At 41.1% G+C, this 27,051-nt stretch overlaps 1 protein-coding gene and 1 long non-coding RNA gene across 5 annotated transcripts in view; one reads left to right on the forward strand and one right to left on the reverse strand.

Moving 5' to 3' along the window:
- LOC134351866 (uncharacterized) overlaps positions 1-520 on the reverse strand; it is a 63,987-nt gene extending 63,467 nt beyond the window's left edge. For all 3 annotated transcript variants that reach the window (XR_010019285.1, XR_010019283.1, XR_010019284.1), the window contains exon 1: positions 412-520. This is a non-coding gene — a long non-coding RNA (uncharacterized LOC134351866). The remainder of the gene's footprint in view (positions 1-411) is intronic.
- piga (phosphatidylinositol glycan anchor biosynthesis, class A) lies at positions 1-26,899 on the forward strand. Of its 2 annotated transcripts, XM_063058698.1 has the most exons (5): positions 2-883; positions 3,243-3,375; positions 5,513-5,645; positions 11,200-11,406; positions 23,842-26,677. In XM_063058698.1, exons 1-5 carry the CDS (start codon positions 274-276, stop codon positions 24,127-24,129), a joined length of 1,371 nt encoding a protein of 456 aa, XP_062914768.1. In that variant the 5' UTR covers positions 2-273; the 3' UTR covers positions 24,130-26,677. The 2 variants fall into 2 exon arrangements, with proteins under 2 accessions (XP_062914769.1, XP_062914768.1); XM_063058699.1 differs by lacking the exon at positions 11,200-11,406 and having other exon boundaries at positions 1-883; positions 23,842-26,899.
- Positions 26,900-27,051: the final 152 nt, after the last annotated feature.

Genomic DNA, 27,051 nt, shown 5'->3' on the forward strand with positions numbered 1-27,051 from the left:
ACGAGAGAGATACAGCTGTTTATTTTGCTTGTTAGTCACTCATTCAAAAGGTACGTATCCATATTCATGAATTAATAAGAGCGGTACACGGCGCGTGGGGGAGACGTCACCGCGCCCCCATCACGTGACGAAAACAACTTCCGCCGGGTCCGCGCGCTCTCCCCAACGGCCAGCTGTGCGTTCCGTCCAAGATTGGGGCCTGGGTCCACCCGGGAAAAGACGCTGGCGACCTGTTCGGCACCACCGGCGCCCGGGCGCAAGCACCGGGTCTGCATGGTGTCTGACTTTTTCTACCCCAACATGGGCGGCGTGGAGAGTCACATCTACCAGCTGTCGCAGTGCCTGATCGAGCGCGGTCACAAGGTGATCGTGCTGAGCCACGCGTACGGCGAGCGGCGCGGCATACGCTACCTGACGCACGGTCTGAAGGTGTACTACTTGCCGCTGCGGGTTATGTACAACCAGTCGACGGCCACGACTCTCTTCCACAGCCTGCCGCTCGTGCGCTGCGTGCTGGTTCGCGAGCGCGTTGGCGTGGTGCACGCGCACAGCTCGTTCTCGGCGCTGGCGCACGACGCGCTCTGGCACGCGCGCACTCTGGGCCTGCGCACTGTCTTCACCGACCACTCGCTCTTCGGGTTCGCCGACCTCAGCTCGGTGCTGACCAACAAGCTGCTCACCGTCTCCCTGTGCGACACTAACCACGTTGTCTGCGTCTCCTATACCAGCAAGGAGAACACCGTGCTGCGGGCCGCCCTCAGCCCCGACTGCGTCTCGGTCATCCCCAACGCTGTGGATCCCACCGACTTTATCCCCGACCCCAGCCGGCCCGAACCGGGTACCGTCACTGTGGTGGTGGTCAGCAGGCTGGTGTACAGGAAAGGTACAGCCGGGCCACGCTTTTCTCTGTCCACAAGGCTTGTGTACTGAGTTGGACACCAAAACGAAAAATATGCCTACACTACCTTCTACAGCCGCCTTGTCTCCCAGAAAGAATTCTTTTGGAATTGTGAACAAAAAAAATCGCATTAGGAAAGCTTGCAAGTCGGTTACGCACTGTAAGCTCCCTCAAAGAGCAGTACGATTACTGAATGATTCTTGTAATGAATAAGGTGTGAAGTTCACTGTCACACAGGATAATTCGCCTGGTCTTTGTGGGATCTTTTACATCAACTGACAGAGCCAACTGGTATTGTTTTAAAGTATCGTCCAAAAGATAGCATAGTTGAAAGTGTAGCACACCCTCCATACCTCTCTGAAACTTTGGTTTGGATCTTAAGTTCCTGATGGGAAGGAATAAAGTGACACAACAGAACTTCAGAGGGTCTTATAAAAAGACAGGGAGTTAAATCTGGAATTTATAAAGTAAGCATTGTACATGTCACCCTCTGATTTCAGATTTATTTCTCATATGTACATTGAAACATACAGTGAAATGCAACATTTGTGTTTACAACCAACATCCCTCAAGTGTCGCCACATACTTCAATACCAACATTGCATGCCCACATGCAGAACAACACAAGCAGCATCAAAACAAAACAAACCTCTTTCCTATCCACCCACCCCCTCACACACACAGGGGAGGCTGCTGCCAAGCCTTCAGTCTCTGGCCTGGACTTGCAGACCTTTCAGACCTCTAGCTCCAGACTTGCTGACTTCAGTCTTTGACCTTTGGCATTTCTATGAAGGGATTAGTTCCTAAAGAAAAAACCTTTATTATAAAGTACAGCAGTAGGAAGCTACAGGCCTTTTGAGTCCACACTACCCAACAGCCACTCATTTAAATTAATCCTTTTATTCTCCCTATATTTTCATCAACTACCCAAATCCTTCCACTTCTATCACACTTTTTAAATGTTTTTAATTAGGTACAGTGTGGTAACAGGCCTTTACAGTCAACGAGACCCAATTATACCTGTGTGATCAATTAGCCTACTAACCTGTATGTCTTTGGAATATGGGACAAATCCATGCAGTCACATGAACATATAAGCGGCAGAATTGAACTGTCTGGTGCTATAATAGTGTTATGCTACCATGCTGCCCACTGTGGCCTGCTTGCCTTTATTAGTTGAGGCATTGAGTTCAAGATTCAGGAAGTTATGTCAAAGTTTTATAAAGTTAGGATTTACAAGGAATGTGCAGACACAACACAAAGTCTGCATCTTCTCTCTGAGAGTACCTGTGACCAGGATTGAACCCCCAATCCTGGGGCTGTGAGGCCACATGCACCACTGTGCCTTAATATGTGGAAATTCATATGAGTGGTACAATAAACCCTGAACTTTTTCAGGGAGATAACAGATGAAATAGATAGTAAGCAAATAAATGGGAAGGTATTTCAGTAAGGATGCTGTAAATACAAAGGGTGGAGAATTGCTTTGATAAGCTGAAACTTACAAGTCTAATGCCTGGGAGAGGGTCTGACTGAAAGTGCCAGACTCAGCAGACCAAATGTAACTGAAAATCAAAAAAGATTCAGATGTTTGAAATTTGAAATTCTTTTGTTATTTAGAAAGAATTAAAAGCAGTTAATTTTTTTTTTGCATGTTGCACCAGACAGTCAGCCATTCTTGTCTGGTGCGTAGTGTCAGGATTGGTCTCCTTTCAGATTAACCGGGTCACAATATGAACGTTCCTGACTCGACCCTTGTTTTTTACGAGGCCGAGTGGCTAGCTCGACGCTCAACCCAGCACAGATGGAAAGCATGCTCGGGGAGTGGCCCGACTTGGATTTGAACTCGGGAGCCTTCGCTCCGGAGTCCAGCGCTGATGCCATTGTGCCACCAGCCAGCCAAAGAAGTTAATGACTCAAGTTGATTGATCTTAAATGTTAACCTGTTTGTACAAGCGCTGCTTGACAAGGGTCTCTACTGTTTTCTGTTTTCATGTAGCTTCCTTATTCTCAATGTTTTCTGCAACTAATTTCGAAAGATGTGGTTTAATTAAATGCTTCTAGCAATATCTAAGCCTTTGAGCTTCAGCTTGGTGCCAGTCTTTTTCTGTGAAGTGGCACATGTAAAAAAAATCCAAATTAATATGAAGTATCACTCAATTCCAAATTGTTCATGACTATTCAGTTAGTATTTTGGCATATTTGAAATTACAAAAGAAAAGGAGATTGTGATTTTTCTAATTTGGAGAATCTCGGATATACTGTATGAGAACACACTCTAGCTATATTTTGAACTTTAGATTATTTTTAGTACTATTACTAATATTTCTTAATATATGTTTAGGAATTGATTTACTTGCTGGGATAATTCCTGAACTGTGCCTTAAGCATCCAGATTTAAACTTTCTCATTGGTGGTGAAGGACCTAAGCGGATAGTGCTGGAGGAAGTTCGGGAAAAGTACCAGCTTCATGACAGGTAATGAGACATTGCCAAATTTGCTGCACTTGTGTGATGAGAAATAGCAGTGATGTTGGTCTTAATCCCAAATATTGGTTTAGTTTATAAGCAATATTGAATTACTGAGCAGTACGTGCTCCTATTTTGGGAATTGAAAAATCAACACTCACTAATGCCATTTAAGAGCAGCAATATCCTTTGAAGGGAAAATGTATTTTAAGTAAAGCAAGGTATACTTGCAGAAAAAAAAGAAATGACTGCAAAGTCGTCACTTTGCGCCCTGGCTCTCTAATGCTGTTCCAAAAGTACTAGATCATGCACTGGATAGCAGGAAAGAAATCCTGGTGGCAGGAAGTTGCAGAAGAGATAAGGAAGCATTGTTTCCCACTTAGAGAGAAATGAGGGTCTGGAGCTCTGCCTGAAAGAGTCAGAGAGGCAGAGTGTTTTGTCATATTGAAGTACTGTGACCTGTAAAGCTGCAGACATTGTGCTGGAAGGTGAAATTACTGGTACAGACTAATGGCCATCTTTGTCATGAATCTTATATAAGTAATGCTAAATGCTTACTTTAACAGTAATGCGAAGAAAAAAAGATAATAAACATGCAGGAAATTTCAAAATGAAAATTTTATCTGATACATTGTTTAAACTTTCTTTACAATCTCATAACATCCCACCCCATTCTCCTCCACTTTCCTCCTGTCATTGAATTCCTAAAGATCACCACGTCTATTATCTGTATTTTTTCACAGAATCTGATAATGTAGCCATTCAAGTTTAGGGAATGTGTCAACGTTTGGAGCCATTAATTTCTCTACTGGTAATAGTTGTATTTGTTCCTTGCTCTTATTTGATTTATGGTTGTTCACTATTTATGCTACATTTATTGTATCGTCAAAACTGATGACTGAAACAAAATATATACGAGGGGTGATTAATAAGTTCATGGCCTAAGGTAGAAGGAGTCAATTTTAGAAAACCTAGCACATTTATTTTTCCTGCATTTACAAACTTAGTCCAGCGGTCGTGGAGCATACGGATCCCTTCTTTGTAGAAGTCGGCGTCTTGGACCTCCAGAAAGTGGTCCACAACACGGGTGATTGATAAGTTCGTGGCCTAAGGTAGAAGAAGATGAGGAGAAACTTCAAACTTCCTGCATTTTCACTCAAAGAGTTGAACTGCATGTGCATGTAACGAGAGCTATATAACTCATCACCTTCTACCTTATGCCACAAACTTATCAATCACCCCTGCTGTAGGCCATTTCTACAAAGAAGGGATCCGTATGCTCCAGGACCGTTGGACTAAGTGTGTACATTTAGGAGGGGACTATGTTGAAAAATAAATATGCCAGGGTTTTCTAAAATTGACTCCTTCTACCTTAGGCCACAAACTTATCAATCATCCCTTGTAACTTATCGGTCATCTCCCATTTGTATTTCACCTGTCTCTGTCTCAAATGGATAAATTATTGTCTTTTTACATATTTATAGACTTCTACATTTAAAAATAATTCTTGTTGGTTTGCTGTCTTACTCTTACCATGTAATTGCACTGTAGCTTTGTGTCTTATAAAACATTGCTGCTTTTAGGATGTGCACTCAGACCTCCCACAAAACAAAAATGAAATTGGTCAAGATTACAATTCATTATAGTGTAGGGTGGTTTATAGCTAGAAACAAGTGCTAAAAGGGACCTAGCACATTACCTGATGCTTTGGCATGGAGGAGACAGAGAAGGGCGTCAGCCCTTAAATACGCACTCCTAATGGTAGCCAGGCAGCAGGAACAGACATCAGAGGCTACAGGGCAGAATGAGAAAGCTTCCACATTCACCCAGACGGACACGGAAGTGCTGTTCAATGAGATGCATCCAGGAGGAAGGTAATTACAAATCGAGTTATGCCGTTCATGGTCTGTTTTCCTCCTGATTTTAAAAAAATGAAATACAATTATGTTCTCTTATAGAATTGGTTCGTTAAAAAGTCGTGTAAATATTAATAACATTTGACCTTGTGACAAATATAAATCTTGTTTTAAACCAATACCGCAATATTTAATGCAATTGATCTGCAATTGTTTATATCATTCATAAAATGTATATCTTTGTTTTTGATTTGTAATGGGTTGCTCACGTTTTGACTTTCTTCACATAGAGTACGACTTCTGGGTGCCTTGGAGCATAAAGATGTGCGAGATGTTTTGGTCCAGGGTCACATTTTTCTAAACACTTCTCTGACTGAAGCTTTTTGTATGGCAATAGTTGAAGGAGCAAGTTGTGGTCTTCAGGTAAATTTCCTGTTCTATCTGAATCAGGTTTATTATCACCGGCATGTGTTGTGAAATTTGTTAATTTAGCAGCAGTTCAATGCAATACATAATATAGAAAGAAAAAAAAGGTAAAAATAAGTAGGTAAATCAATTGCTATGAATCTTTGCATAGAATAGATTAAAAATCGTGCAAAAACAGAAATAATATATATTAGAAAAGTGAGGTGGTGTTCATGTGTTCAATGTCCATTTAAAAATCGGATGGCAGAAGGGAAGAAGCTGTTCCCGAATCGCTGAGTGTGTGCCTTCAGACTTCTGTACCTCCTACCTGATGGTAACAATGAGAAAAAGGCATGCCCTGGATGCTGGGGTTCCTTAATGATGGACATTGCCTTTCTGAGACACTGCTCCTGGAGAGGTCCTGGGTACTTCGTAGGCTAGTACCCAAAATGGCTGGTGGCGTAGTGGCATCAGTGCTGGACTGCGGGGCAGAGGTTCCGAAGTTCAGATCCCACTCTTTCCATCCGTGTGGGGTTAAGAGCTAGTGATCTCTTTGAAAAAAAAACAACTGGCAGAAGGCAATGGCAAACCACTGCTGTAACTTGCCTCATATGTGAATTCCAACTATGTCAGAACAGCGTGGGAGGAAGTCATCTGCTACCCGGAAAAATTCCGGATGTGACCTACTCAAAATGGAGCCAACTAAATTTATGACCCTTTGCAGCCTCTTTCAGTCTTGTGCAGTAGCCCTCCCCCCATACCAGACGGTGATGCAGCCTGTCAGAACGCTCTTCACAGTGCATCTATAGAAATTTTTGAGTGTTTTTGCTGACCAAACACCTAATGAAGTATAGTTGCTGTCTTGCCGCCTTTATCGCTGCATCAATATGTTGGGACCAGATTAGGTCCTGAAAGATCTTGACACCCAGGAACTTGAAACTACTCACTCTCTCCATTTCTGATTCCTCTATGAGGATTGGTATGTGTTCCTTCATCTTACCCTTCCTGAAGTCCACCATCAGCTCTTTCAACTTACTGATATTGAGTGCCAGGTTGTTGCTGCAACACCACTCTATTAATTGATATATATCGCTGCTGTTCTATCTATAGTATAGTGCATTTAGTGTACCAGTAAACATGGAATTCACATTCTAATGAATTTGAAGATGATTTTCTCAATCTAAGTTTCCTTTTCCTTAATAAAAAGACACCTGCATCTGGAAAAATTGGTGCTACCTAGAAGACTGGTTCGCCTGCACAACTGAAGTTACTAAATTACTTAAACATAGCATGTAAGAATTGTCTTTGATAAATAGAAACCACATTGTACAAACGAAACTGTTAAACTTCATTTCTTTCTTGTATAAACCCAACAGTTGACAGAGTGGGCTTACAACTGAATTGTAAGCCACTGAAGAAGCAGTTTTGTCCAAAGATCTGACGGTATTGCCTGAGAGTTACTGCTGGTGAAGGCCTCTCCCCAGGAATTGCTTATTTTTTACTTTAGAGATACAGCACAGAACAGGCCCTTCTGGCCCAACTAGATGCACCACCCAGCAACCCACCAATTTAACCCTAGCCTAGTCACAGGATGATTTACAACAACCAATTACTATCTGTGGCAGGAAACCAGAACACCCGGAGGAAATCCACACCATCACTGGGAGAACATACAAACTCCTTACGGCTAGCATCAGAATTGAACTCCGATGCTCCAAGCTGTAATAGCATCATGGTAACTGCCACACTACCATGGTACCCCTTCTGGAGAAATTCTGATTCTTAAACCAGGGGAAGTAGCAGTGGGTAATCATCAGGGGGATTTCTTGCCCATTGTTGACAGGAAATGATATGACATAATGTGGTTGCAATTTTGAAGATTCACCCCCCCCCCCAACCAGTTCCTTCTCTGTCCCAGTTCATTGGTGTGCTTCTTGTTTTTGACTCTGAACTGTTAGGACAAGATATTCTCAGGAATAGTGATGAAGCCTAGAGGCTTGACTCATAGATTCTCAAGTTTAAGTTTATTGTTATTTCAACCATGATATATGCTACTAAACAAAAGAACATTTCTCTGGGCCAAGGTACACAACACAGTACATACAACTCTCACAGAATACAATAAGTAATATGCCCACAAGTACATTAACAAATAATAAGATTCATTTGTGCCACAAGTTTAAAAAGTGAACAGTACAACGCTACTAGCGCTTCGTACATGGTGAGGCCTATGTGGTGACAGGGAGTTCAGTAGTCTGACAGCCTGAGAGAAGTAGCTGTTTTTTCTTCCTTAACAGTCCTTTTCCTAACACTATGATACCTCTTGCCTGATAGTAGGGGAGGGTGTCAAAGAGATTTTTGGACATATCGGAGAGATCATTGATTATGCTGAGGGCCTTGCCTACACAGCACTCCTGGTAAATATATCAGATGGGTGGAAGAGTGACCCCAGTGACTCCCTCATCAGTCCTTGCAATCCTTTATAGTGCCTTGTGGTCAGTTGCCTTGCCATTCCGGTAACCGGATGGTGATGCAGCTGGTCAGAACACTCTCAGTAGTGCTGCTGTAAAAATTGGGTAGAATGGCGGCCGGGGGGGGGGGGGGCGCTCGCTCACCTTAGACTCCTCAATAATTGGAAACAGTTCTAGGTTTTCTTAACTAAAGGTGGTAATGAGGGACCAGTTGAGATCATCTGTTATGTTGTTCATTCCAAGAACTTGGTGCCCCTAATTCTCTCCATGATGGAGCCATTTATGTGCAGTGAGGAGTGGTCAGCCTGTGCCTTCCTAAAGTCCATAGTCATCCTTTGGTCTTGTCCACTTTGAGACTCAAGATATTGTGCTCGCACCATTCTACAAACCACTCTACTCCTTCTCTGTGCACCATCTTGTCGTTGTTGATGAGGCAACCACTTGTGTTATGAGCAAACTTGAAGATTTGGTTTGAACTGGTCTAGCAGGACGGACATGCATCAGCAGCGGGCTGAGCATGTAGCCCTGGGGAATGCTGGTTGGTGCTCAGCGTGATGGAACTAGAGATGTTACTGCCAATGCGGACTGACTGATCTTTCTGTCAAAAAATCCAAAATTCAATTACAGAGAGAGACGTTGAGACCCAACAAGGACAGTTTACCCACCTCTGAGAAATGATCATATTAAATGCCAAGCTGAAGTCAATAAACAGCATTCTGGCATATGAGGCACTATTTTCCAGGTGGGACAGGACAAAGTGGAGGTCAGAGGCAATGGCATCATCAGTGAACCGGGTTGAGTGATAACTACACTGGAAGGGGTTCAATATAGCAGGCGGATAGGATTTAATGCGATTCATTACCAGCCACTCAAAGCACTTCATTATTGTTGAGGTCATTATCATTAAAGCAGGTTAATGTCACCCTCTTGGGCACCGGGATGATGTTGGCTGCCTTGAAGCCTGAAGGGACAATGGACTATTCCAGAGAGATGTTGAAGATGTCTGTTAGAACCTGAAAGCTGTCATATCACCTGAACTGGAGGCAGCATTTCTGGTATCTCAGTAGTGCCTGGACCTCTGCTGTGAATAGTAGCTTCTGATTTGCCCTCACAGAGATGTGGTTATAACAGTGAGGTCCTCAATGCACTTCTTTACAGTCACCAGTCTCACATGTGTTAATGTGATGGCCGTCAATGGCTGCCTTTCTGAACAGGCTTGAGTCCTTGTTTTCAAAACAGTCTTGCAATGCTGAGGAGTTTGCTACTTCTGGCCAGGTCCTATCTTCCTTTGAACTTGTTTGAGTCATTTAAATCAGTGTATGCAGGAATTTGCGTAACAGGTAAGTGGTCGGAGTATCCAAGGTGGGGGTGGGGAACTGCTTTGAAAGCACCGCGGATATTGGTATAAACCACATCTAATGTGTTCTCACCTCCGCTAGCAAAGTCAGCACGCTGATAGGATTTAGGCAGGACTGTTTTTAAGTTAGCATGGTTGAAGCCGCTGGCGACAATAAAGAAACAGTAAGGGTATGTCGCTTGGAAGTCACTGATGGCATCATAGAGTTTACACAGTGCTTCCCCAACATTTTGATTCACTTACTATGACAATAAGACATCTTAGCTGGATTCATCTCCTGGACCACTGCTGCCTTTGGCACCAGTGTGCTGATATTGTTGACAAACACTTAACAAAGGCAGCTGGACTGGATTAATATTTGGTTGGTGATTGTTATTAACTTATTCCTCCACCTATTCCCCTATTCCTCTGTGAACTGTTATCCTCCAGTAAATGTTGTTATTTATCGTAATTGTACACTTACAATGAACCTGTATTTGTCAATTTGTTTATACCTCAGCTTCAAAACTAATTATTTACCATGAAAGTAGATGAAGGGAAGGCAGTGGATATTGTCTACATGGACTTCAGTAAGGCCTTTGACAAGGTCCCGCATGGGAGGTTAGTTAGGAAAATTCAGTCGCTAGGTATACATGGAGAGGTGGTAAATTGGATTAGACATTGGCTCAATGGAAGAAGCCAAAGAGTGGTAGTAGAGAATTGCTTCTCCGAGTGGAGGCCTGTGACTAGTGGTGTGCCACAGGGATCAGTGCTGGGTCCATTGTTATTTGTCATCTAAATCAATGATCTGGATGATAATGTGGTAAATTGGATCAGCAAATTTGCTGATGATACAAAGACTGGAGGTGTAGTAGACAGTGAGGAAGGTTTTCAGAGCCTGCAGAGGGACTTGGACCAGCTGGAAAAATGGCAGATGGAGTTTAATACAGACAAGTGTGAGGTATTGCATGTTGGAAGGACAAACCAAGGTAGAACATACAGGGTTAATGGTAAGGCACTGAGGAGTGCAGTGGAACAGAGGGATCTGGGAATACAGATACAAAATTCTCTAAAAGTGGCGTCACAGGTAGATAGGGTCGTAAAGAGAGCTTTTGGTACATTGGCCTCTATTAATCAAAGTATTGAGTATAAGAGCTGGAATGTTATGATGAGGTTGTATAAGGCATTGGTGAGGCCGAATCTGGAGTATTGTGTTCAGTTTTGGTCACCAAATCACAGGAAGGATATAAATAAGGTCGAAAGAGTGCAGAGAAGGTTTACAAGGATGTTGCCGGGACTTAAGAAACTCAGTTACAGAGAAAGGTTGAATAGGTTAGGACTTTATTCCCTGGAGCGTAGAAGAATGAGGGGAGATTTGATAGAGGTATATAAAATTATGATGGGTATTGATAGAGTGAATGCAAGCAGGCTTTTTCCACTGAGGCAAGGGGAGAAAAAAAACCAGAGGACATGGGTTAAGGGTGAGGGGGGAAAAGTTTAAAGGGAACATTAGGGGGGGCTTCTTCACACAGAGAGTGGTGGGAGTGTGGAATGAGCTGCCAGGCGAGGTGGTAAATGCGGGTTCTTTTTTAACATTTAAGAATAAATTGGACAGATACATGGATGGGAGGTGTATGGAGGGATATGGTCCGTGTGCAGGTCAGTGGGACTAGGCAGAAAATGATTCGGCACAGCCAAGAAGGGCCAAAAGGCCCGTTTCTGCGCTGTAGTTTCTGTGGTTCTATGTTCTCTGTTTTTGCAAAAGGTTGTCAGTACAAAGGTTGGTGGGGTGCCAGAGGTTCTACCTGAGGATCTCATCATCTTATGTGAGCCCACTGTGAAGTCCTTGTGTGAAGGATTGGAAGTTGCCATTACTCGCCAACGGCTAGGAACACTGCCACCAGTGGAAATAATACACAACAGAGTGAAGAATCTATACACATGGAGAAATGTGGCAGAACGCACTGAAAAGGTATATACTTACTGTAAAACAGACCTTTTAATCTTGATGTATAGTTCGTCTTAACAGAGGATACTTTATTGATCCCAAAGGAAATTACAGTGTCACAGTAGCATTACAAGTGCACAGAAATACAAATATACAAATATTAGAAGAGAAGTTTGAAAGAATAAAAAATAAGTTACCTCAAACAGTCTTAACAGGAGCGGGGTCATCACTTCCCCGCTATAGGTTGACTCATTATAGAGCCTAATAGCTGAAGGTAAGTGTGACCTCATATAGTGCACTTTGGAGCAGTGCAGTCGTCTTAGTCTGATACTAAAAGCTCTCCTCTGTTCAACCACAGTGGCATGCAGAGGATGAGAAACATTGTCCAGAATTGCCAAGATTTTCCATAGGGCCCTTTGTTGTACCACAGCCTCCAGTGTGTCCAGTTTGGCTCCTATAACAGAGCCAGCCTTTCTAATCAGTTTATTGAGCAACTTTATATGAAAGCAATAAAACAACTTTATTATGGTGTGCCATTCAGATGTTGCATTATTTTGTAAAGTGTGCATAACTAAAAAGAGGCAACCTTTCCGTTTCTACTGTGCAAAAGAGCAAATATGTATGCAGTTTATTTATTCTCATTTCAAAGGAAGTTAATTTATCAAAAATGAATACACTTAAATCAGAGTATCATAAGAAATTATTTTTAACATCGTCAAATTCTTGTGCAAACCCTAGGTTTTTTTTAATATTTAAGAACCCAAGTTTATGACACTGAGGGAGGCCATTTATCTCTTCATAGAACATAGAACAATACAGCGAAGTAACAGGTCTTTTACATCACCACCTTTCGCCCGCCCAATCTGCACCAACCAAGATGTTAATCTTAACAATCCCTTCTACCTATATCCCTCCATTCCCTGCCTCCTCATGTTTTTACCTAAATCCCTCTTAAATGCTGCTATTTTATTTGCTTCAACCGTCTCCCCAGCAGTGTGTTCCCAACGTCTACTAACCTCAGTGCGTAAAAGTAAAATTGCTTTGCAAGTCTCCTTTAAACTTTTCTTCTTCTGCATTAAACATAAGCCATCTGCTATCTGATATTTCCATTCTGGGGAAAAGAGACTGTTTATGTATCATTAAATGGAGTTATTTTTTCTCTGCTTTTCCCCAATCTTTCTACCAATTGACAACCCTGTACCCTGCTCCCAGCTAATAATCTCTGTTAAGAGAAACAGCTCCTTTACTATTTGCTCTGTGTAGGATTCTCACAATTTTATGCACCTCAGTCATGTCCCCTCAATCCCTTCCAAAAAAAATAATTTCAGCCCAGAGAGTCTGACCTCATAACTATAATTCTCCAAGCCTCTTTTAAATTTCCAATACCCACTCTAGTGCTATCACATCCTTCCCATAGTATGTGTATAGTACTCTTGATTGGCCTAATTAAATTTCGTACAATACTAACATGACTTCCTGCTCTTGTGTTCTATGTTTGGACAAAAAGGTAAGTAACGACAAAACTTTCTTAGCCAATTTATCAAAATGCATTTCATCATCCTGCTGTTCCTCCACACCTTATACCCTACCATTTGCTGTTTATTCTTTTAGCTTGTTTGACCTCATGCTTCACCAGATTAGCTCCATTTGTCACTTCTTTGCCCATCTAGCTGATCCATGGATATCTGGAATGTTGTTCCTTGCTACCAACTGCACTACCATAGTTTTGGCCCTTACATTTTACTTCATATTTGTATATAATTACCAAATGAAAGAGGCCCAGCATGAGCCTTGTATGCCTCCACTGCACACAACTCTCACCCCTCCTCTAACCCCTAGAACTAAAGTTCCTGTTGAGCATTGCACTTTGCTTTCTGACACTAAACTAATTTTCATTCTTGTCATGTTACCCCAGATTTGTTGGGCTTTTACTTTTTTAATGGAATTTATATTATATATTATCCCCCATTTAAATGGTTTTTATGCTGCCATTAAATAAGATTATGGCTGTTCTTTTCTCTCGATGCATTTTCCTGAGCAAATTCCATATCCCTTGATCCCCTTAATATCATAAATCAAATCTATTGACTTCAAGCTTGAGGATGCTCAATGAATGAGCCTCCATAATGCTCTAGGCTAGAAATTTCCAAAGATTCACTATCTTCTGGGTGAAGAAATTTTATTCTTCTCTGTTTGTAATAGTCACTCCCTTTACCATTGCTCTGAGCAAGAAATTTTTACACGGCCTGAAAACTGTGCGGCTCTTTAATTTTTTTTGTAATATGCATACTGTGAATATTTAGAATGAAAATTGAAAAAAAATCACATACTTTTGATTTTATTTATTAATTGAAGGATATAATGAAATATAGTACAACAAAGAAAATCTTTAATGTTTCATAAACATTTTCTTGTCTGCCTTTATTACAATGCATTAACTAAAACCACTATAACTATAACCATTGCATCCAAATGAAATTCTGTCTCCTTTACCATAGCATTGGAGAGGGATAGGAACAGACAAGTTAGGAAAATGTTTAATTGGAGTAAGGGGAAATATGAAGCAATCAGACAGGAACTCGGAAGCATAAATTTGGAACAGATGTTCTCAGGGAAATGTATGGCAAAAATGTGGCAAATGTTCAGGAGATATTTGCGTGGCGTTCTGCATAGGTATGTTCCAATGAGACGGAAAGGATGGTAGGGTGCAGGAACCATGGTGCGCAAAGGCTGTTGAAAATTAGTCAAGTAGAAAAGAAAAACTCACGAAAGGTTCAAAAAACGAGGTAATAATAGAGACCTAGAAGATTATAAGGCTGGCGGGAAGGAACTTAAGAATGAAATTAGGAGAGCCACAAAGGGCCATGAGAAGGCCTTGGTGAGCAGGATTAAGGAAAACCCCAAGGCATTCTACAAGTACGTGAAGAGCAAGAGGATATGATGTGAGAGAATGACTTCCGGGGTTGAGTATGGAGTGAGTCGGTGCATGTGAGTGTGGCTCCCGATTTTTATTGAAAACCTACCTGTTTATCTTTGCCGTATGCTCGAGATAACTGAATATTTACCATTGTGCACGACGCTGGACATTGAAATGGCAAGTAGAATGTACCTTCGAAGTAAAACTTTGGGGAAAAAGATAGCGAAGCCTCGAGCAAGAAGGCGGATGTTACAGTAATGGCACCGTTGCACGCTGCTGGACCTGGACCCGGACCTGCGCTACCCGATGACTTGGAGAGGCTTCGTTTAGTACTTATTACTGACATGACGCAAGCGGTGCATTCTGCCCTAAAAAGAGAACTTGAAGATGCTTTATCACCAGTGAATGCTACCACGGAACAAATTATGTCTTCTTACGAGTCACACAACGAACGCATTCGTGAGATTGAAGACGGCCTGAATGATTACGGTGACCGACTGGTGAGCGCCAAAGCCGCCATTGCAGCATTGCAGAGGGAATACGCATTTTTGAAGGGAAAGCTTGATGACCTTGAAAATTGGTCGCGGAGATCCAATTTGAGAGTGGTCGGCATTCCTGAAAATTTGGAAGGTTCGACCCTTGTTAAATTTATGACCAAGTTTTTTGACAAAGTGCGAGGGACAAATTTTTTCCCAAGGCCTCTCGTACTTTCGCGTGCTCACGGAGTCGGACATAAACCATCCAGTGTCTCTGGAGCCAAGCAAATGAGACCAAGAACCTTCCTGGTTTGCTTTCACTCCTTTCAAGATAAGCAACGCATCATCAATAGATGGAAGCAGGAGCTGTATTTCCGCAGACACCGCGTGTTTTTTTATGAAGATTTTAGTGCGGAGCTGGGTAAAAATGAGCAGCTTTCAAGGAGGTGAAATCCCTGCTTTACGGGAAAGGGGTCAGGTTTGGCCTCTTGTATCCTGCCCGGCTCCGGGTCATGCATGAAGGTAAAAAGCATTATTTCAATACACCAGAGGCGGCTAAAGAGTTTTACCATTCGTGCTGGGGAGAAGAAGAATGAGAAGAACAATGACTTTTTTTTTAGGTTATTCATGCAGCATGGAAGGGGCCTCATGCCATGGCAAACTGTTAATTTTCACAATCCACTTCTTTGTTCATTTTTTCCAGTTTAATTTGTGGAACGCGATCAGGTCAAACTGCTATGCTGCCAAAACTGATTAACAAAAACTTTCAACCGGCAAAATGTAAATATTTGGGACTTGTATCTTGGGCATTTAAGTTGCCCAGTGTTTTTGTTTATTTTTGTTTTTAATGCTTAGCTTGACCTGTGTCATCTTTAGCCTATATGTTATATTAAAGGTAGTATAAGTGATAGGATAAATTTTAACGAGGGGAGCCACCCTAGATTAGATTGAAAGTTGGGCTGTATGGGGAACACCTTGGAAGTTTTTTGTTGGGTACTGCCTGCGATCATCCTCAGTTAGGAAGGTAGATCTAGGTTTCGGGGGTTAATTGGGTTTTTTTGTTGTTTGTGTAAAGGGGTGGGGGGAGTGTTTTGGGGAATTACCATGGCAGTTTATTCTTTTGTGTGTTACGGATTGATCAGACTTTCTTTTCATTGTGCGTTATTGTGTGCAACTGATGCCCTCGCACTGTTTTGGATTGTAGGCCCTGTCTGGCTTTTGATATGGTTAACGTGAGTACTGCCGATGGAGGCCACCCTGTGAGGTTTATTTCTTGGAATGTAAAGGGGCTCAATGGTCCGGTTAAAAGCGCTAAAGTTTTCTCTCATCTGAAACAATTAAAAGCAGATATACTATTTCTACAAGAGACACAATTTAAGAGTGGAGGACCATAATAGACTTTGTAAAGCATGGATTAGTCAGGTTTTTCATTCCAGATTTAATAGTAGATCCAGGGGGGTGGCAATATTAATCACCAAAAGAATGCAGTTCACACCATCTGATGTAATCAGTGACCCTAATGGTCGCTTTATTATAGTCTCTGGCTCTCTCTTTCAGGTACCTGTTATTTTGGTAAATGTTTATGCTCCTAATTGGGACGATGTCCAATTTGCAAATAAGGTTTTGTCATTAATACCTAACCTGAATACACATAAGCTAATCTTTTCCGGAGATTTGAACTGTGCTATTGACCCACTGCTTGATAGGTCTTGCCCTAGGGGAACATTTTCTGGTATGGCAAAGGCCTTCTCGATGTTTATGCAACAAAATGGTTATATGGATCCTTGGAGATTTTTGAATCCATCAGTTAGGCAATTCTCTTTCTTTCCTCATGTTCATTCCTATTCCAGGCTAGACTATTTCTTTATAGATAACTCCTTGATACCAATGATTAGACAAATTGAATACAGTTATATCTGATCACTCGCCCGTGAAACTGGACCTATGTTTTCCTTTAAATGTTAGAGAATGGCCTCTGTGGAGACTTAACCCCCTTTTGCTTTCTAATGAGAAATTTTGTAGTTATATATCAGCTAACATTGACACATTCTTCGAGAATAACAAAACTGAGTCGGTATCATACTCTTTACTTTGGGAAACTTTAAAAGCTTACTTGAGGGGTCAAATAATATACTTCACATGCCAATAAAGAGCGTAGGAAGGAAATGCAAGTGTTATTGCAATCTATTTGGGACCTGGATAGAAAATACTCTGAGGCACCCACTGTGGAATTATATAAAAGCCGGGTTGATTTGCAAGCGAAGTTTAATCTTCTATCTACAAACCTATCAGAACAATTAATTCTTAAGACACGTGTCCTCTATTATGAATATGGTGACAAGGCGAGCCGGCTTATGGCTCATCAGTTGAAACGTCAAGCTGCATGACGACTTATTCCCCAGATAAGAGACACACACCAGAACTTGACAAGCAATCCAAAAGAGATTAATAACATCTATGCAACTTTTTATTCCTCTCTGTATGCCTCAGAGTTCCCCTCAGATAAAACAAATATGGAACGTTTTTTAGATAATTTGGAAATACCAACTCTTGAACCAGAGGAGGTGGAGAACCTAAATTGGGCTCTTGGGCCGGAAGAGATTAATAATGCCATTATGGCTATGCTGAGTGGTAAGTCCCCAGGTCCTGATGGTTATCCAATAGAATTTTATGAGAAAGTTAAGGATAAGCTCATACCGGTCCTTCTAGAAGTGTTTCAGGAATCTTTGGAGAATGGCTCCTTAACCCCTTCTCTTTCACAGGCAGCTATTTCACTACTTCTTAAAAAGGACAAGGACCCGACTCAATGTGGATCATATCGCCCCATCTCACTTTTGAACGTAGATGTGAAAATTTTGGCTAAAGTGCTTGCATGTCGTTTAGAACGTCCCCTTCCCAAGATAATTTCAGATGATCAAACAGGTTTTATTAAAAATCGCTATTTTTTTAATATCCGTCGACTGGCTGATGTGGTTTATTCACCCAGTGATTCTCCAAGTCCAGAGGTTGTTATCTCCTTGGACGCGGAGAAGGCTTTTGATAGAGTGGACAAACTATTTTCAATCTGACTATTTCCCATTAACACGTGGCACTCGCCAAGGGTGCCCATTGTCCCTCTTCTTTTTGCAATTGCAATTGAGCCTCTTTCTATTGCACTTAAGTCAACTACATTATTTCAAGGTGTTAGAAAAGGGGACATGGAACACCGTGTATCCCTATATGCTGATGACCTCTTACTTTATGTTAGCGACCCTGTAGGTAGTAGTCCTGCTATTGTGTCATTATTAGGTCAATTTGGAGCCTTCTCTGGCTATAAACTGAACTTTCAAAAAAGCAAATGCTTTCCCATTAATAACTTGGCCCTACAGATCCGACAGGAATCTTTGCCTTTTCCTTTATCTCAAGATGGTTTTGCATACTTAGGAATACATATTACTCGCTCTTTTACATCTCTGTTTGAAGCTAACTACAGGCCTCAGGTTAGCCAAATGAAGGCTGATTTCGAGAGATGGCGCAGTTTACCCCTTACTGGGAGAATTCAGTCCGTGAAAATGACTATACTTCCTAGATTTCTTTATTTGTTTCAGTGTTTGCCAGTTTTCTTATCTAAGTTATTTTTTAAATCAGTCGACCAAGCTATAACCTTTATTTGGGAAAATAAGGTCCCAAGGGTTAATAAGCACACTCTTCAAAGAGGTCGTGACATAGGTGGAATGGGTCTTCCCAGCTTTATTCATTATTACTGGGCATCGAACATTCAAAAAGTATTATTTTGGCTCCACCGGCCAGATATAATCTGGTGCCTGCTTGAGTCACGGTCTTGCCACTCCTCGTCTCTCCCAGCTTTGGTGTATTCTTCCTTACCATTGAAATCCTCTCAATTTACATCTAACCCAGTCGTGCTCTCCACCCTCAAAATTTTTAATCAATTTTGCTGCCACTATAAGTTCATATCAGCTTCAGTTTTGGGCCCCATTCATAAAAACCATTTATTTCCTCCCTCTACATTCGATTCAGCTTTCAAACAATGGGGTTTGAACGGTCTTATGCACATTAAGGATTTGTATACTGATAACATATTTGATAGTTTTGATAACCTGTGCGGTAAGTATGGCCTTCCGCATAATCATTTTTTTAAATACCTGCAGATTCGCCACTTTGTCAAGGAAAAATTTCCCTCTTTTCCTGTTCTACCACCTGCTATGTTATGGGAAAAACTCACTCTTAGCTTTAACAATAAAGGGCTGATCTCTGAACTATACTCTCAGCTGATGTCTTTGGGAGTTCAAGATCTAAACAAAACTAAGAGTAGGTGAGAGGATGACCTCGGTATGGATCTGGCTGAGGAATATTGGGCAAAAGTATTGAATAGGGTTCATTTCTCATCATCATGTGCTAGACTGGGGCTTGTACAATTTAAAGTTTTACACAGGGTACATTTAAGTAAAGCCAGACTTGCAGACATATACCCTGGGACAGATGCTGGCTGTGACAGGTGTTCCTTCTTTCCAGCTGGTTTAGTACATGCATTTTGGTCATGCCCTCGGCTTGATGACTATTGGGCACTGGTTTTTAAAATTATCAGTGAGGTTTTGGGGGTGACACTGAGACCATGCCCGCTTATAGCTGTATTTGGTGTGGCAGATGATGATTTGGGTTTAAATGCAAGCCAGTTGGATATCATTGCATTTACATCGCTATTGGCCCGTAGGAGAATTTTGCTGGTTTGGAAATCTGCTACTCCCCCAACTGCTGCTGCTTGGTTAGAAGATGTAAGGTTTTTTCTGAAATTAGAAAAGATTAAATTCACTTTGAGGGGGTCTGTGAAAAAGTTCTATTCGAAATGGGGACCTTTCTAATCATATTTTGGGAGTCTTAAGTAATTGCCTACTAGTTGAGGGCATTTGATTGTACTTGGGAAGTTGCCTCCCATTTAACACGCTTATAATTTACCTCACAAGGTGGTTGATGAATTGTAAATATGAGTGTATTTTGGATCATCTGACATGTTGCAGATGTGTGTGAGCCATTGTCTTGAAGTAGTGTGGGGGTATGGTTGTGAAATGTCCGTACTTGTATTTGTGAATTGTTGTGTTGTAAATATATTAGCTGCCATGATATGTTCGGGGAGGGCAGGTGGGGGGAGGTTTGTTTTGGGGGTACGATACTAAAGTAAAATGGAGGAAAAAGTAATCCATTATATATTCTGTATTGTGTCATTCCTTCAATAAAAAAAGGGAAAAAAAAAGATGTGAGAGAATAGGACCAATCAAGTGTGACTGTGGAAAAGTATGTATGGAACCGGAGGAGATAGCAGAGATACTCAATGAATACTTTGCTTCAGTATTCACTATAGAAAAGGATCTTGGCAATTGTAGGGATGACTTACAGCGGATTGAAAAGCTTGTGTATATAGACATTAAGAAAGGGAATGTGCTGGAGCTTTTGGAAAGCAACAAGTTGGATAAGTCTCCGGGACCTGACAAGATGTACCCCAGGCTACTGTGGGAAGGGAGGGAGGAGATTGCTAAGCCTCTGTCAATGATCTTTCCATCATCAATTGGGATGGGAGAGGTTCCAGAGGATTGAAGGGTTGCAGATGTTGTTCCCTTATTCAAGAAAGGGAGTAGAGATAGTCCAGGAAATTATAGACCAGTGAGTCTTATTTCAGTGGTTGGTAAGTTGATGGAGAAAATCCTGAGAGGCAGGATTTATAAACATTTGGAGAGGCATAATATGATTAGGAATAGTCAGCATGGCTTTGTCAAAGGCAGGTCATGCCATACGAGCCTGATTGAATTTTTTGAGGATGTGACTAAACACATTGATGAAGATAGAGGAGTAGATGTGTATGGATTTCAGCAAGGCATTTGATAAGGTACCCCATGCAGGAAGCATGGGATCCAAGGGGACATTACTTTGAGGATCCAGAACTGGCTTGCCCACAGAAGGCAAAGAGTGGTTGTAGATGGGTCATATTCTGCATGCAGGTCCGTGACCAGTGGTGTGCCTCAGGGATCTGTTCTGAGACCCCTTCTCTTCATGATTTTTATAAATGACCTGGATGAGGAAGTGGAGGGATGGGTTAGTAAATTTGCTGATGATGGGGGTGTTGTGGATAGTGTGGAGGGCTGTCAGAGGTTTTAGCGGGACATCGATAGGATGCAAAACTGGGCTGACAGTGGCAGATAGAGTTCAACCCAGATAAGTGTGAGGTGGTTCATTTTGGTAAGTCAAATATGATGGCAGAATATAGTATTAATGGTAAGACTCTTGGCAGTGTGGAGGATCAGAGGGATCTTGGGGTCTGAGTCCATAGGACACTCAAAGCTGCTGCGCAGGTTGACTCTGTGTTTTAAGGCTGATTTATACTTGTGCGTACTAGCTTACGCTGTAGCCTACGCAAGTGGGCTACACCATTGTGAGCATTTATACTTGTGCATTGGTGTGTCTACATCACTCTGCAATTCACCGCCAAAACGCTAGTTGGCTGTGGGGTTTCTATGCCACTGTGTTGAGTTTCTTCGTGTTGAAACTCAACATGAAGAAACTCAAAACTTCAAACAATGGCAACTCAAACTGAAGGAGGGTGAATTTTCTGTGTTTGTCCGGCCACTGAGGGACATGGACGAGGAAATGCATTTCAAATATTTTGGAATGTCGGCAGGTAGATTCGACGATTTGGTTCATCGTCTCCAACCATTTATTTCGCATCTAACCAATTTTCCCCTGGGATCAATAAAGTATGACCATGACTATGACTATCAGTGTACACGTAGTATACTCGGAGACTGGCAATCACCATTCGAGTTTTAGCTTCGGGTGGAAGTCAACAGGCTGTAGCAACTAGCTACAAACTGGCGTCAAGCACAGGGTCCTCCATAATTTCGGAGGTCTGTAAAACTTTATGGAAAGCATTGCAGCCAGAGTTCCTTCCCTGCCCTTCAGTTGCCCAATGGGAAGCTATTGCGGCGTAGGAAGAAATGCGATGCTACCAAGTGGACCAATCACACTTGTTAAGGTCTGCATCACCGCGATGCGAGGTTACATTTTGGGAGAGGTGCGTGTTAGGCTATGGCATAGGGTTCGGCGTAGAGTACAGCGTAGGGTACGCTGCCACACCATACGTACGGCGTACATTTGACGCACAAGTATAATCAGCCTTAAGAAGGCATATGGTATGGAGCATTGGCCTTCAACAACGTGGGATTGAGTTCAAAAGCTGAGAGGTATTGTTACAGCTATATAGGACCCTGGTCAGACCCCACTTGGAGTACTGCTCTCAGTTCTGGTCACCTCACTACAAGAAGGATGTGGAAACTATAGAAAGGGTGCAGAGGAGATTTACAAGAATGTTGCCTGGATTGGGGAGCATGCCTTATGAGAATGGGTTGAGTGAACTCAGCCTTTTCTCCTTAGAGCATCAGAGGATGAGAGGTGACCTGATACAGGTGTATTAGATCATGAGAGGCATTGATCGTGTGGATAGTCAGAAGCTTTTTCCCAGGGCTGAAATGGCTAACACGAAAGGGCGCAATTTTAAGGTGCTTGGAAGTAGATACAGAGGAGATGTCAGGGGTAAGTTTTTTATGCAGAGTGGTGAGTGCGTGGAATGGGCTGCCGGCAATGGTGGTGGAGGCAGATACAATAGGGCCTTTTAAGAGACTCCTGGATAGGTACATGGAGCTTAGAAAAATAGAGGGCTATGGGTAACCCTATATAATTTCTAAAGTACATGTTCAGCACAGCATTGTGGGCCGTAGGGCCTGTATTGTTCTGTAGGTTTTCTGTGTTTCTATGAAAGATATGTTTTAATCTTCATTAGATCATCCAAATGTTCCACTCCTCGTCTGTTTTTGGATTTGCATTTGATTGAATTTATAAGGCTGAATCCACATTTGCAGTTGACACTAGAAGCTTGAAATCTTCCAGCAATGTCAACAAGAATTGACAGTTCTTCAAATTTTTGTTTTGACTTGACAGCATCAGCATTCAGTGGCACAGTGATTTATTTACAATGGCCTACTGACTTCCATTCTGTGTTTATTATTACAATTTGTAACAGTGTTTTAACTTGAAACACTGACAATGTAAATTGTTTGAAGCACTAAAATGATTCAAAGTAAAGATCGTGATATGTTTATTATTTAGAACATTTAAGGGTTGTATTAACATAATTACAGGGTATTTCACAATTATATCAACATAGATTTAAAAATTATATTAACTTACTGTAATTTCAAAATTATGTTAATATTATATAAAAGAAAATTCCAGCTGCGAAGCAACAAAGGTTCTGTGTGTGGGAGCTTTTCAGTTACTGCGCGGCTGAGCATTTGCACAGCTTAAAGAGAACAGTGGTTCACACTCATTTTTCTAAAGTCAGAACAGTATAAACCACCCTTCTCCTCCAAGTCATCAATAATTTAACTTCCTATCAACCAACATTATAAGTATTCCTATCACAAACAAGAGAAATTCTGAAGATGCTGGAAATCCAAGCAACACACACAAGATGCTGGAGAAACTCAGCAGGCCAGGCAGCGTCTATAAACAGTCGACGTCTTGGGCCAAGACCCTTCATCAGAACAGAAGAATCTTATCAATTTGCATCTTTAATACACCCAGTTTACTGACCATGCACAGAGAATAGGGATAAAAATTCTGAAGAGTCATAACTTTAAAGTAATTTTATCTAATTCTTGACTAGTTAGTACCTTGTTGTGAGGATAGGGAGCCATTTGGCATGTATCCTGCCAAACCATCTAGGTGTTGTGTATGTTCTGATGATATCACTCCTCCTTTCTACTTGAATTGTTCTTCTTTTGATAGTTCTCATTTTCAGAATAGTTTGGTAGACCTTTGTTGTATATTCCTCAAACCAAACATATTCTTTCTTGGATGAGGTCCACGCACTGCATATGAGGTCTCACCAAAACTGATCATTTCAAGAACACAAATTTTTTATACGTCCTTCTCTTGCTTTGATGGCATAATAATGATCGTAAGTCCAACACAAATGATAATTGGTAGATTCTAATCTTGCTTCTTTTAATTTTGTTTTAGGTTTATGACCGAGTGGCCAAAGAAGGAGTGCTGCCAATGAACCAACGACTGTACCGATTAATAACCCACTGTGGTCCTGTGGCTGGCTGCATTTTTGCTTTAGTTGCTGTTTTGGACTTCTTTTTCTTGTTGGTCCTGAGGTGTTTAGTTCCAGATGATACAATTGACATTGCTGTCGATGCTACAGGTGTGAATGGAGCTTGGAAACAACAGGGACTTTCAACAATTATAAAACATAAGAAAACTCCATCTTATACTGAAAGAGGCAATCACAAAGTGCAAGTCTGATGCTCTATTGAATTAAAAAAAATTTATAGCAGCTTTTGTATGACAAAGCATCAGCTTATCTTATTATTGAAGTAGCCATTATAAACTTGAGTTGCATAGAAATAAATCAGATTTGATGTGCAATATGAATGAAAAAGTAATTAATATTTCTTTATTGATATAATTGCTGCTTCCTTAAAGGTGTGAAGCTTTGATTTTTTTTTTATTTTGTACTATTGATCACTTACTTTCTGCCTGTTACACCACTGGTGCTTAAAGCGGCATGCCAGAATAGCTCTCTGAATCATTGAGGCACGCAAGCCTCCGAACCGCGACAAGGTAGTGGTCCTCTTGGAGGACTATTGATAATGTGCTGTAAAATAGAAATATTATCGCTTGTAATTCTGCAGAGTTGGTTTTGAAGATACAGACCACTAATTCAGTCAATTAATTTAAAGTAAACAGTATGCCAGTAAAGTTGTATCATTGGAGAGGGTCCAGAGGATGTTCATGAGAATGATCCTGGGAATGAAAGTGTTAACATATCAGAAGCTGTTTATGGCACTGGACCTGTACGCGCTGGAGTTTAGAAGAATGAGGGGAGGGATTTTATTAAAACCTATTGAATATTGAAATTGAGGTCGAGTGAATGTGGAGAGGATGCTTCCTATAGTGGGGAAGTCTTGGACCAGAGGACACAGCCTCTGAATACAATGATGTTCCTTTAGAACAGTGATGAGGAGGAATTTCTTTAGACAGAGGGTGATGAGTCTGTGGAATTTATTGCCACGGACAGCTGAAGGGGCCAGATCTCTGGGTATGTTTAAAGCAGAGGTCGATAGGTTATTGATTAACAGGACATCAAAGGATATTGCTAAAAGGCAGGAGAATGGAGTTGAGAAGGATAATCAACTGCCATGATGGAATGGTGGAACACTCTCGGGTGGCCTTTTTCTGCTCCTATGTCTAATAGTCTTATTTACATTCAAGTTATTGCATAATTCTGATTTATAGCACAAATAAGATCTTACATGATCAGGATAAGAATGCATTTTCATTTTTCAGATTTTTTAATTGTTACCAATATATTAATGTTGTTAAGCTTTTGTATTAAATTACTTGAGATCATTATTCGGAGATTTGATCTGCAGTGCATGGTCTTTTCCTATAACGTCCAAGAATTGGAAATGTGCAGAATTCAACAGAGGACCACAACATGAATGAGGAAGGGGAAAATAGAATATGAGAGTAATCTTATCAAACAAACAAACAAAAATAGTAAAATTTCTATGGTAATGTAAGAAGGAAACAATTAGAAAAACATGTAGGTTGCATACAGACTGAAAGAGAAATTGTATTGAGGGGGTAAGGTATGCTCGAGAAGTTAAACAAATATTTTATGTCTATCTTCATGGATGCATAAAATCCCAGGAATTGATAAAGGATAACTGGTTAAAATGAATGAGGATCTGAAAGAAAGTGTTGTTAAAAAGATGAAAACTTGTACCTTGGGTCTCTGTTCAACAACACCCTCAGGGACTCTGCTATTCACTGTCTTTAGCCTGCCCTGGTTTAACTTCCCAAAATATATCACTTTGCACTTGTCGAAGTTAACTTCAATCTGCCATTCCTTTGCCCACTTTCATGATTGATCAATATCCTATAGTAACTTTAAATTAACTCTTACCTTTAATTTACCTTTGTGTTTATGTTATTGAAGCCTTTTAAATTCAAATGCAACTAGTTTGCTCTTATCAATTCTGCTAGTTACGACCTCAAAATAAAATGAGATTTGTCAAAGATGACTTCCCTATCATAAATCCATGTTGACACTTGTCAGCCTATTATGTCCCAAGTGTTTTGTTTAAATTTCCATTATAGTAAATTCCAGCATTTTCCATTCCATGTATTTTGGGCAAAATGTTCTGGGGTTTATCATTAGCTTTCTCCATCTCTTAGGTAATGAAGTTACTTCCAACCTGTGGGGATTATTGTGCCATCTATGGATTTTTGGAACAAGATGGGTAATGAATGTACTATCTTCATATGCATTCCATTTAGAAGTCTTGGATGCAGGTTATCTGGTCCTGGGGAGTATCATCTTTCGATCCCTTTAATTTCTCCAGTGCTAATAGTTTTCTAATGCTAACTGAATCACCATTTCTAGATATTACTTAAACATTCATTTTCAACTCTATTACTGATTTGGTTTGTATTGCCTGTATCTAATTGAGGTACTTCACTGACATGTACCTCTGATTTATATATACAGTGAATTGATTGCTACTTTGGAGTTTGTGTGCAACAGCCATCAAGATTTCCACCTCTTTTTGTTGTGAGGTGTCTGTGGGAGAGAAGGCAGATTGTTTGAACTCGTATATAAACCCTGTCATGGAAAAATCCCAAGAATGGTGCCAATGTTATGGAAACATTCAGAACCCATTTATAATTACCCCCACCTCACTATACATCACAGCTCTGCCTTTGCTTCCTCCACAATCAACTATTCTGGCTCATCTGATATGCCAAGATCTCCATAAACTTCAGGACAACTAAAACCACTGCTGTGAACTAACTTGGATTGTCAGATTTAGGCATTACCCTACTTCTAACTGGAGTAACAAGCAAAATTTGGAGTGAAAAATTATTATTATTCCCTTTCCAATATCTCATAAATGTTATAATCCTCTGAGATATGTACTCCTGTAGTCGTGTTTTTTTGATTCTGAATTTACTTTTATCACCTCCAGCCTCTGTGATCTCAGCATATATTCACTCTCCCTTCTTCCTACTGCCCACTACTTCTTCCTCTATTCTCATACTCTTTCTTCCCAGTTTTTCTTCCATCCATTTCAACCCTTTCCTGTTTTCTAATGATTCTGTCTGCTTTTCCCTTTATCTCTTGCTCCCTTCTCCCCTTCCCTCACTTCCTGTTCCTTTCCT

Source organism: Mobula hypostoma, chromosome 9 (genome assembly GCF_963921235.1).
Source record: "Mobula hypostoma chromosome 9, sMobHyp1.1, whole genome shotgun sequence".
NCBI lineage: Eukaryota > Metazoa > Chordata > Chondrichthyes > Myliobatiformes > Myliobatidae > Mobula > Mobula hypostoma.